This window comes from Panthera leo, chromosome B2 (genome assembly GCF_018350215.1).
Source record: "Panthera leo isolate Ple1 chromosome B2, P.leo_Ple1_pat1.1, whole genome shotgun sequence".
NCBI lineage: Eukaryota > Metazoa > Chordata > Mammalia > Carnivora > Felidae > Panthera > Panthera leo.
This window is the reverse complement of record NC_056683.1, coordinates 63,745,047-63,757,891: the sequence shown is the minus strand read 5'-3', so window position 1 is coordinate 63,757,891 and position 12,845 is coordinate 63,745,047. Positions and strand designations below refer to the sequence as shown.

The following is a 12,845-nucleotide window of genomic DNA, read 5'->3' as shown; positions in this document are numbered from 1 at the left end:
CCCCTCGCGACCTCCCCCTCGCAGCCCCTCTCCGCCAGTAGCAGCGCTGCTGTCTTCCCACAGGAGGACTGGGAGGACGCTGGAGTCTGCAGCGCCCCCGCCCCCTCGCTTTTTCTTTCTCTCCTTGCTTTGGGATCTTGCTGCTGGAGCCGGGAGAGGTTCTGAGAAGAGAAGAGAGAAGGACGGGAGTGCAGGCTTCCGCTGCGGCGCGCGAAACAGAGCGGGGGGAATAACATCTCCGGCGTCCGCTCGCGGTCCTCGCCGACCCGGCTGGGATGTGACGAAGCCCTCAGTGCTCGCCTCCCGCCCTCAGAGGTGCCCCCAGAGAGCGCACTGGGAGCCCACGGCTGGAGTCCCTTTGCCCGCAGCGCCGCGGGACGGGAGTGGCGAGGAGCCCCGGGGGCCGGTTCCCAGCTCGCACTCTTCGGAAAGAGCGGCTGGGGATCACCGCTTGCCTGGCGCTGGGCGCAACTCCGCGGCCAGCAGCGCGCTGCTGGACAGAGTCCCGCTTCCCGCCGGCTGACTCACCGGGATTGGGGGGACAGCGCCCGCCCACCTGCACTCTCTGTAGCCCAAGCTCCTCCGCACCCGCGCGGATCCCCCACGCCGGGGGAGCTGAGCCCCGCGGCTCCCGGCCCCCCGCAGCGTCCTCGGACCCCATGGAGAACGCGCCCACCGCGGCTTCCTGAGTGCGGGCGCCGCCGCCGTCCAAACTGCGCGCTGGGGTCTTCCAACTCGTCCCTCTCCGGGGCGTCCGAGAGGCCGGGGAAGAGCGCACTATGAAGTCCGTTCTGTTCAGCCGCTTCTTCATTCTCCTGCCTTGGATCCTAATCGTCATCATCATGCTCGACGTGGACACGCGCAGGCCAGCGCCCCCGCTCACCCCGCGCCCCTACTTTTCTCCCTACGTGATGGGCCGCGGGGGAGCCCGACTGCCGCTCCGCAGGGTTGGTCCCGACAGCGGCCCCGGGCGTCGATGGGTGAAGCGCAACGAGTCGCGGCCACAGCCACAGCCGCGGCCCGAGCCGCCTCTGCCCACCATCTATGCCATCACGCCCACCTACAGCCGCCCGGTGCAGAAAGCCGAGCTGACCCGCCTGGCCAACACTTTCCGCCAGGTGGCGCAGCTGCACTGGATCCTGGTGGAGGACGCGGTGGCGCGCAGCGAGCTGGTGAGCCGCTTCCTGGCGCGGGCCGGGCTGCCCAGCACACACCTGCACGTGCCCACGCCGCGGCGCTACAAGAGGCCGGGACTGCCGCGCGCCACGGAGCAGCGCAACGCGGGTCTCGCTTGGTTGCGCCAGAGGCACCAGCACCAGCGCGCGCAGCCCGGCGTGCTCTTTTTCGCCGACGACGACAACACCTACAGTCTGGAGCTGTTCCAGGAGGTAGCGGCCGGCCCGCCTCAGCTTGGGGGTGGGGGTGGGGGGGCAGGGCCGGAGGGGGCCTCTGCCGGCCCGGCTGCAGCTGCACTTGTGAGTTCTCACTTCTCAGGGCCCCTTTCGCAACTACAGGTGGAGCGCGTTTCCAGGCCTCCTGCAACCTCCAATGGCCCTGGCTTCTTTACACTAGCGGGGGGGAGGGAGGCGCTGGTAGGGTATGGAAGAGAGGACCAGTGTGGCCAGGCGCTTTGCAGCCAACCTGGTCCCGAGATTGAGCACAGGGAGTAGCACAGGTGAGGCGCGGGGGTATTTCCAGGATCAAGACTCTGACTGGCTTGAGGATGGAGCCCACATTGGTGGGGGTGGGGAGGCAGGCTTGGTGTACTCCCGAGGCCTTTCAGCGCACACAGGTGTGATTCTGAGTCTAGAACCATATGGGGAGGAAGGTGGAGATGGTGACTAAAAAATCAGCCCAGAGACAAATTTCTCTCTTCTTGTCCTTTGGCACAGAAATAGTTGTTAGTGAACACAGTGACTTCTTCGGGCTGTGTGTGGGGGTCCAACCTCTATCTCTTACTGCACCCCACAAAAGCCCTTTCCTATTCTGAAGATTTACTCTTTTTCAAGGAAACTCTCTGGTAAATGGGTTGAGACTGTTTTGCCCTGTGGTTATGTCTTTCTGCAGCCCGAAGTATTAGGTGGACAGCTCCATTCTTTTTCTCGACATTTCTCTAAGGCCTCTCTCTCTTCGGCGAGTTAGCCAGGCCACTCTTGTACCTGCCCATTTTATCCTGGTCCTCTCTGTGATGTCCTGGGTGTCACTGGTCCCCTGCTGCTGAGAATGCTCTCTTTTCCTTTGGAAGGCCTCAGGTGCGCAGAGGCAGCAGCGGATTAGGACAGGTGTTATTTCTTGAGGCTGGTATTTTGCAATCTATGTGTGTTGTGTTAAAGAGCCCAGATTGCATGGTTTTCACTTTTCCTTGTACACAAATATACCTGGAAAAAACAAACAAACCTGTACTCTTTGACTCTTCATGGGACTGTTGCTTTCCTTTACCCAAAATTCCTTGACCTCCTGCTGGTTAGACTCCATCACACCCACCCCTCTAAGTAAATGGGACAATCTGCATGTCTCCTAAACATAAATGCCCCACATCTTCATCCTAACGTCTGTTTGGCTTTCTTTTAAACTCAGGACAGGGTTGCTTTGTACTCTTTCAGTTTAATTTTTCTGCCTATATGGGTTTTTTTTTTTAAACCATTTTTTAAGGGCATTGACACCTTCATTTCTATTCATCCTCTCCTTCATGAATAGAGGGACCAGTGATTGCTTTCCATCTTTTCCCAATGTAGGGCTTTCTTTTCATGTTTCTTCAGAAGAAATAGGTTTGACATTGTAGGGTGTAGTCTTTATTATAACCAAGATTAAAGATATAATCTGATTTTTTAAGGTGGGCTTTTTTTTTTTTATGTTTATTTTGAAAAAGAGGGAGAACTTGCACACAAGTGAGGAAGGGGCAGAGAGAGAGAGAGAATATCCCAAGCAGACTCTGCCATGCTGTAGGCCCAGAGCCCACCTGGGGGGCTCGATCTCTCTACCTGATCTCTATCAGATCAGGATTTAAACTGAAAGCAAGAGTCTGACACTTAACCTACTGAGCCTGTCAGGTGCCCCAAGTTGGGCTTTTATTTTGATCCTGCTTTTTTCCCAAAAGATAGGGTGGTTTGTATTCTGAAGCAAAGACCTTTACATTAAATGCACCATAATTTTGAACTCCAATGTCTTTTTCTGTGTGTGTCTTTTTTTTTTTTTTAACCTCCTACAACTTGGAAGTTGCCTTACCTGTAAATATGTGTAGTCTTGTGTAAGTAAAGCAATGCACATCATTATTAATCAACCTTTTAGGGAGATGGACTGTGAAGGAGGAGTGATTTTCTGTTTATCTCCAGGTTCTAGCCCATTGGTATAAGGTGTTAGATGAGCAGAAGAATTGGCACTACAGGCATTGAAACAATTCAGACCAAAGTATCAAAGTTTTTCTTTGATACTTCCCAAAGAGAAAGAAAGGCTTGGTGGGGGGTATTAAGCAACAAGAGAAGAATCTGTTGCTTCTTGCTACTGGAAAAAATCCAGTACATTTGTTCATTGGTCCATTGGAAAAAGAGAACATAAAAAGGAGAGGGTGAGGAGAAAAAAATAGTATTGGCCCAGAGGATACTATAAAGGGAAAAACATGAAAAATTTTACAAGACGCTAAAATTTTGTACAGTTGGAAGTAACGAAAAAAAATCAAACTTATTTTAACTTAAGAGTATGTGCAACTCTTTTATGGACAGGTGCCAAGTATACAAAATATACGACAGAAGGAATGTTTAAAAAACGTCATACACATGATACACTTGAATTTAGATGCAGTAGCTCCCAGGGACCACTCCCAGGCAATAATTTCAAGACTAGTCCCTTTCTCCACCATCTCTCGTCCTCCCCCACACACAGTGTTTTTGGACAAAGTAGACCTCTGTTCACCATGCATATATGTTGATACATTCAGTTTTCCTTTTTTGCAACACATTCTTTTGCTTGTAAGGTAAGCAATAGTGAACTCTCTAAAAATTCAGATTAGTGGGATTTATGCTTCCTTTGTTTCATACATTAATGGAATGGTCTACCTTCTACCAGTTCTAGGATCAATGATTCCATGTGGATTATAGCCTAGACATTGGTCTTGTGGAGAAAAGGTAGGACTAGATTAAACATCTAAAAACTGCAGCTCCTTGGGGGAAGGGAGGATACTGATAAAGGATGCTGTAGAGGTGAGGCATACATATCTCAGTCCTTTATATTGTGCATACACACAAATTCGTTTTTAAGTAATTCACAGTACTTAGGGAGAGAATGTCCCAAGTCAGGCTTCATCTTTTATTCATAGTGCTTCTAATTTCCATGGTTGATGTTAATGTAGATAAGATAAAAGGGGGAGAATGAACCAGGTACAAATTAGCTCACTAAGCATTGGCTGCAAATGAAGGAAACTAAAAGATGAAAGGTCTCCAAATTAAATTACAGGCGCAACAGGCAATCTGTGTTCAATTATTTCTCCCTGGTAGCTGGAGTACTGCTTTCTTCTTCCATACAGCTAACTAATTTTCAGCCTCCCCTCTCAACTGAGCTGTGCTGCCAGGAAAGAAATATTTGCATTACACAATGCTACATTAACATCCAAATCCATTTGCAAATGAAACTCAGTGTGAGCCGTAGCCCCAGAAACTGGACTGTCCATTGGAGGAGATGGAAAGGGTTTTTTTTTCCCCCAGGTTTCCAGTATCTCAGCAGCTACTCCCCGCACATCCTGTGGCATTGATGGGGTTTTACACTACAGATTACAGGTAATCCTGCCTGCCTGAACACCTTTCTCCATCTAACCCTCCGGAAAAGCTTATTTGTGAAGGATTTAAGCTACTTTAAGAGAAGTCTGCAGATAAATGTAACTCTGTATCCAGTCATATTTTTTTATGTTTATTTTTGAAAGAGAGAGAGAGTGTGTGTGAGCAGGGATTGGGGCAGAGAGAGAGGGAGACACAGAATCTGAAGCAGATTCCAGGCTCTGGGCTCGAACCCACAAACCGTGAGATCATGATCTGAGCTGAAGTCAGATGCTTAACAGACTGAGCTACCCAGGCGCCCCTCTAGTCATATTTTCAATAACACTATTGATCAGATTTCTGTTCTTTACTTGAAAACCTACCAGTCTTTCCTGAGTCTCAAGCTGATGCTCTCGGGTGAAGTTGCTTTCACCTTTGGAAATCAATTGAATCGAAAGGTTAAAAAACGGCACTTTCCAAGCATGAGAAAAAACTTTAAAACTTTTAACTTTAAATTTAATGAGGGAAGACTAGAAGACAGGCCGACTGTGAGACATTAAAGGGGCACGTGAAAGGACTCCTTTAATGAGAAGGCATCTTGAAGATGCATTTCTGGCAAGCAGTGAACTAAAGAGGCCCTTTGTTTCGATTTTTCTGTTGGGTGCTATTAAGCTATTTGTGTGTTGATCAGGTAGAGGAGTTAAGGTTTAATTTTCTGTCTTGTTCCTTTTCTGAAGCCTCAATATGCTCCCCTCTTTATATGCGGCTTATTGGAGCCACAATGCAAAAGATACTCAAATTTACGTTTGGCACTTCCCTCCCAAATAGTAAATTCTGCCTGTGTTTCCTGAAAGACGAAAGATCTACCTTTTAAATTTTACCTTTGATACAGTTACTTAGTGTAGAGTAATTATCTTTTCCAAGTGAAAAAACCTAGAAGAATCTCTTAGATGTAGCAATAAAATGACTGTTTTTCCTGAAAGGCACCCGTTCTGTTTCATTTCTCCCCATCTAAAAGCATATTAGTAATCATGTTGTAAGTCTGATAAAACGTGAGAATTTTCTAAAACTGTGTGTATAAAACTACAGCCAATTTTCTTAGGCTGTCAATGTTAAATCTAAAGATTTTTCTGTATTCTCCCTGGGTTTACAGTACTTGAATTATGGTTAAATTTTGAGTTTTCTATGAAGACCAGTTCTCATTTGGATTTTGATATTTTAATGGACCAGAAATAGCAATTTGGGTTTAAAAGACATTCTCTCTTCTGCCTCTTCCTATTGTCTTTTTCCATCCTTCTTTGTCCTCCAACCTACTTTTCACCGATTATCTTTCTTATGAATAGACATGAAGACATGTCTGGGTTATTGTTTGGTGCAATGAGTATGTGTCTTTTAAACATTTAGACTGTTGTCTCCTACTTCTTGGATACCATAGTGGGTGACTCCATTTTCTTCTGTCTACTCCACTTGCCCCTAAATTACAAGCTGGTAAATTTTCTCTTGTGTGAACAGTAATGGAATAGTAATTGCTTTTAAGGCATGCTACAAAAGCAAAATAGAAGAACTAAAGTCAGTGGTCTTGTTCATTAACTATTCTAGGTGGTATTCAAGTAGTGCTTTTTTTTTTTTTTTTGGTACAGAATTCAATAATGTTCAGATACGTCTATTCAAACGTTTTCAACTCTGATGAAATATTTGCTCAGTCTGTACAGTTAACACATTATATACTTGATTTGCAATGCTGTTAAAGTATAAGTTTTGCACGGATCTCAAGTCCTCCCCCCAAAACACAAATAAAATTGTTATACCAGTCCACAGAAAGGTAGGTAGGTAGGTAGGTAGGTAGGTAGGTTTAGAACAGATTTTCAATTCACAGAAATAGGCTAAGATAATCCATTGTTCATGCCTTATAGTTCTTGTGCACACTTTAAATGTTAACATACTCTTTACCTTGGATACAAGCAAAATATAGTTGACATCAGTTGAGCACTTAACTATGGGCCAGGAACCACCCTTAGAGTTGTATGTGTTTTAACTTAAATTTGTTCCTCACAACAGCCCCTGAGGTGGTAGTATTCTGTTCCTATTTTCTTTTTTCATCCTTCTGCTGATATTTAGATCTGAGTATAGTACTTTGGAGACCACAGAGATTTTTAAAAGTGCAGCATGAATCTAATGTAGTCATTTGCTCTGGTATAATTGGTATTCCTATTGAATAGTTGAGTAGAAGTATCTGGAAGTAACTTGAAAAGGTCATGTAGTTCTTCAGAGACAGGATTTTGAACCCAAGTACCCTGGTTCTAGAGCCTGCACTTTTGACTGTTCTAAAGCTCATCTCATATAACATGTACAGTCAGATGGAAATCTGTCATTGTGGTAAGTAAAGCATTTGATGAACAGGAGTTTTCTAATATTGTTGCTGTCTCCTGCCACACTTAAACTCAGGTCTGTCTTCTTGGCCATATCACCTTATAATTTTCCCTTTTGATCTTTTTTCTCTAATATCATTTGATCTTAAGAAAATTTTATTTCACACTGTCTCAGTTATAGACCATTTGATTTTTGTTTTTTATTAAATTTTTTTAATGTTTATTTATTTTTGAGAGAGAGACAGAGACAGAGCATGAGCAGGGGAGGAGCAGAGAGAGAGGGAGACCCAGCATCTGAAGCAGGTTCTAGGCTCTGAGCTGTCAGCACAGAGCTAGACTCAGGACTTGAACTCAGGAACTGAGAGATCATGACCTGAGCTGAAGTCAGACACTTAACTGACTGAGCCACTCAGGTGCCCTACAGACCATTTGATTTTTAAATTGTTTTTTTCAAATCAGGTGGAAACTGCTAAGTTAGTATATGAACTATAGTCTTGTATGTATGTGTATGTATATATATATATATATATATATATATATATATATATATATATATATGATATGTGTGCTTTTTAGCAAATGTATTCTTATGAACAAGAAAGAATTGATTGTTTCTGCAAGAAGATAAAACGTTAAAATTAATTTTTTCCTCTCACTTGATACGTATACATCAGCTACTATAGCTACTGAGTGTATATCTTTTCCGGACAGGCAGAATTGAACGGAAGAATAATTTGGGGATGGAATGGGGATTAGGGACAGTACTGACTTGTTTCACATGGGAGAAGCTGAGGACCTGAGTCCATTTGAGCTGAAGCTCATTTGGGAGACAACTACTTGCTGGCTGCTCTCCCACGGAGGCTGAGGTAGCTCCTCCCTGGAGCACAAAAACATACTTGTAGAACCTTCAGCCAATGTGCTGGTGACACTGGCTATTGATATCCCACACTGTCAGGTTCATCAAACTGCTCCTTGTTGATAGAAGGCTTAATTTTCTTTTTAAAAAAATGTTTATTTATTTATTTTGAGAGAGAAAGAGAACATAAGTGGGGGAGGGGCAGAGAGAGAATCCCAAGCAGTCTTTGCACTGTTAGCACAGAGCCCGACACAGGGCTGGATCCCATGAACTATGAGATCATGATCTGAGCTGGAATCAAGAGTTGGATACTTACCTGACTGAGCCACCCAGGCACCCCTAGAAGGCTTAATTTTCTTGTCTGATTTTTTTTTCTGGGATTAGGAATTTCCCTGGATTAAAAACAGAATGAATAAATCATTGGTTGACTCTTTTTGCATGTTAGGAAAACCTTGGAGATGTCTGTGTTGAGGGGCGTGATCATATTCTCTCCCACAAGTCAGATTATGTGGTCTTTTCCTCAAAAGAATTTGAAACTCAGTAGTCCCCCCACCCCCCACCCAGCCACCCAATCAATCTCCTCTAACAATGGAAGGAGAACTTTAAATAGTAATGTATGTTACAGGTAGAAACTAAGACTTGTTCCTTCAGTCTGAAAGGCAGGTATTTGTAAGTTGTATCTTCATCTCTCTCGTGAAAGCTCAGTGTGCTAAATGCCGAACATTCTTCATTAACAGAGATCTCTGTATCTAAGATAATTGCGTATTAGCAGTAATGGTATAGCACTCTGCAAGTTTCCTTCTACCTACTTGAGCTTAAACATTACCACATTCAGAAGAGACTTGAATATACTTAGAACTCCCTCTCCTCCACTTAACAAACGTTAACTGAACATCTACTGTGTCCACTTAACAAATGTGAATTGAACACCTATGTGCTAGGCACTGTGCTCTGTTAAGGCAGGGAGTAATACAGCTGTGAACAGAGAGCGTGCATCCCAGCCCTCACAGATCAAGTATCTGGACTGAATGCACCCACTAAGATCTGTGCATGTTGAGAGAAATGCAGGTGCCTGGGAGTGCAAAGCAGAGACGGCTAATGGAAAGTAGGTGGTGTGAGTGACTGTGGAGGAAGTGACATCTGAGCTGAGACCTGGAGGACGATCGATAGGTCCTAGTGGGTGACAGGGCATGGGGAAGAGGTCTCCAGGTGGAGGGAGCCATGGTTAAGAACCTGAGCAAAGAGGGTGTGTGAATATGCAGAGAACAGAAAGATGTCCTTGACTGCAAGGGACGAGCCAGAGGAGTTGGCAGCCACGTCCCCATCTCCCGCATGTCGAGTGAGAGACTTAGTTCTAGGAGAAGAGTTACCATCTTCCCCAAGCCTGTCCTACAAAGAAAAGAAGTCTTCAGTTTTTGGTGTGTTCTTCTTTTAATGTAAATCCGTGGCTTTGAAAAGTGTGTGCAAAGCAGTGTATGGAGCATGTTTTAGTTTTTTCCTGTCCAGTTTTCAGATCACCCATCAGGCAAATCTTTGACCTTTAACTTTTTAAACAGATCTTTGATAAGGGCAAGGGAGTAAACTAGTAGAAAAACTATAAGTATTTGTACATCTAGTTGTACCAAGGCAGTGGTACTGTAGACTGTTGTGGATTCTTTAGATAGCGCCTAACCTCACATTATATAATGTAGTGTATGTTTTTCGGTTGACCGTTTCTTCCACTAGAATCTAAACTCCATAAAGGTAGAAATTTTCCTTTGTTTACTGTTGTATCGTTAGTGTTCAGAGCAGAGCCTACCATGTAGTAAATGCTCATTAAACATTTGCTGAATAAATGAATGAATTATAGGAAGCTTAGATGCTGAGGAACCCTCACAGAAGAGATCTGTTCCTAGAAAGGAGCTCTGAACAGAGATTGTCAGATAACACTCTTGAAGTCTGTATTGTGTGTCCAGGATTATATTGAGCCTTTTAAGTAGTAACTTAAAGATAAATGTGGCTCCTATGCTGATTCTAAAAGCTTTCCTGCTAAAAAGGAGAGAGAGATCAGGCCCATGAATATTTGTGTATGTAGCAAAGCATTCCTGGCATTGCCCCTTCAAAGGGCAGGAGGTGTGTCAAGGTATGTGTGAACCAGTTAAGTGTTAGGCCTCTTCACACTTAAGAAAGGCTGGAGGCTGGTGGGGAGCTCAGGTATGAACTTGGGAGTTAAACAGCCCCGTGTTCAAATCCAGCTTTGCCACTCAGTGCTTGCATGGTTTTGGCAAGAGCTGTCTGCCTCCTGTGAGTGCTGTAAGTACTGACCTATCGGCAAGTTGTAAACGTTAGTTCTTTTTCCCTTGTTCTCTCCTCTGTGGGTGACTGCCCCAGTTGAGGGGTATATCACATAGCTGCTACACTGTTTTGTTGGTTAGATGCCTCTTAATACTGTTGCTGAGATCTGGACCGTGTTTCTGGAGGCCTGGAGGGGAGGAGGACGTACAGGTGTTTGACTTTCCCAAATTAGTCTGTGCCCAAGTGGAACTGCGTAAATTGGGTGTCTTAATTACACTACTGGGTGTTACAACAGTGATTAGAGGGACAAGAGTTAAATAGGGCTTGTCTACAAAGAGTCCTAGGAGGATGTGAGAGAGTAAAAAGTATCTAAAGGGTATTTTAGTTTGAGGGGAGGTAGAAGGCTGTTCTCCTGTGGGTTAGGAGGTCTGAGGCTGATTAATGTGTGTATGAAAGCTAGGAAGTTGGCCCACATGTAGCTCAGGGCAGGTCCTGGGTGTGATTTTTGTGTACTTTCAGTCCTGGTACCTGGCTTGGGCCCAGAGCATATTGCAGGACAGATTATTTCTGGCATGAATGATGGAACCAAAGAGATGGTATGTTACAAAGGAAAGGGCAATTTAAAGGGAGGAATGCAATGAATCTATTTTTAAAGCACACGATTAGAAGCAATAGCTTGATTTTTAAGGTCATTTGCTGGGGGTGGGAAGGTTAGGAGAATTCCTCTTTCCAACACCTATTGCAGAAGGCAGAGGGGATCCCTTCTGACAGCATCACCTTGTGTGCCCAGCCCTCACCAGCCTTAACTGGGGACACTGAGCTGGCCTTCAACTGGTAATTCAACTGAGCTTGTTTCTTTTTTTTCAAACATTTCTTACATTTTCATAAATAAAAACATTTTGAAGCTTATTTTCTGCCAGACTGGGGAATGTAGCAGTTGGAGCTGTGTGTGTATGTGTATGTATATGTGTTAAACCACAGGATCCCCTGATTGCCTCCTTGCCTGTGAGTGCAGTGAGGACTGTCCGTGTTCTTTCTTCACAGACCGTGCACCCTCCGGGTCAGTGTCTTACAAGAATCCTGGTCACACCCAGGGGTCTGGTGCAGTGCTCCTCACCATTTTCTGTATATACAATTCCTAAGGGTTTAGTAAAATTACACACTCTCAAGGATATTTTCAAATTGATGTCTAATTTTTTAAAATCACTTAAAGTGGTTGCAGAGCATGTGAGTTTTAGTGAATTATAAATACATTTGTTCATGAAAACTAATACATACGATGGATATTATAAATACTCTAACAGTTTTATATTCAACATTGTTTGATAAATATACTTTTTGGGGCACCTGGGTGGCTCAGTCAGTTAAGCATCTGACTTCGGCTCAGATCATGATCTGACAGCTTGTGGGTTCAAGCCCCATGTCGGGCTCTGTGCTGACAGTTCAGAACCTGCAGCCTGCTTCGGATTCTGTGTCTGCCTCTCTATCTTTCCCCCGCTCATGCTCTTTCTCTCTCTCAAAAAAGAAGCATTAAAAAAATTACTTAATCAAAAACATACTTTTCAATAACATCTGGAAATTTTATTTTTTTTCCTTTTTCTGTTTCCGTTCTCTGTTAGAATTTATCTTAGCATAACATTTTGAGGTTCAAGGTCCTTTTTTGAGCCTCTAGTCACACATATCTGCAGAAACAAAAATGATTATAGATGGAATTTAAATTTTTTTTAATGTTTGTTTTTTTTTTGAGAGAGAGAGAGCACACACATGTAAGTGGGTGAGGGGCAGAGAGAGAGGGACAGCGGATCCAAAGCAGACTCTGTGCTGACAGCAGTGAGCCGGGTGCAGGGCCCAGACTCACAAACTGCCTGAGAGATGATGACGCGAGCTGAACTCCTATGCTCAACCGACTGAGCCACCCAGGCGCTCCTGGAAGTTAAATTTAAAAAAAAATTCCTATGGTTATAACCCTCAGTCTTAAAAATTCCTTAAGACTGAGTCAACACTACAATTAGTAACAGTAAACAAGATATCAAAACAATATAAATGTCATGCATATGAGTACATATCATTTTTATAAAATTGTTGTAATAACAAAACCATAAATGTTGCCAATTTGGATAATTAACTCATAAACATAAAAGCTATGTTTATTGGAAATTGGTTTCTTAATGATATGGATGGGGCATTATGTTGTTGATAACTGTTTAGTGATGAATATTACTGATTGCTAGAAAGAGATGGAGTTTAGCATAATTATGTTCTCATTAGGTCAACCTTGTTTATGTAAAGTAAATAAGATGGAAAGCATTTTTTCCTGTAGTGGTGTTCTTCAGTTTTTGACCTCTCAAGCTCTAAGCCAAAAATCATATGGTGATCTCTCAGCAAAATGTATATTTGTATATGTATATATATATATATGTATGTGTGTGTGTGTGTATATATATATATATATATATATATATATATATATATGATGATCTATTGATCTATTGATCAAGAGACTTTAGGTCTCTTTCAATTCTGTTGAAAGCAAATAATTAGAAACCTCTTGTCTTCCAAAGGGATTTATTACCCATTCATTAGAGACTTTAACTTTCTTAA

General features: G+C 43.6%; 1 protein-coding gene across 1 annotated transcript in view; it reads left to right on the top strand.

Moving 5' to 3' along the window:
* Positions 1-779: 779 nt before the first annotated feature.
* Positions 780-12,845, top strand: part of B3GAT2 (beta-1,3-glucuronyltransferase 2) — a 90,960-nt gene continuing 78,894 nt past the window's right edge. The window contains exon 1 of the mRNA XM_042939153.1: positions 780-1,388. Coding sequence (XP_042795087.1) covers positions 780-1,388 — 609 coding nt within the window. The remainder of the gene's footprint in view (positions 1,389-12,845) is intronic.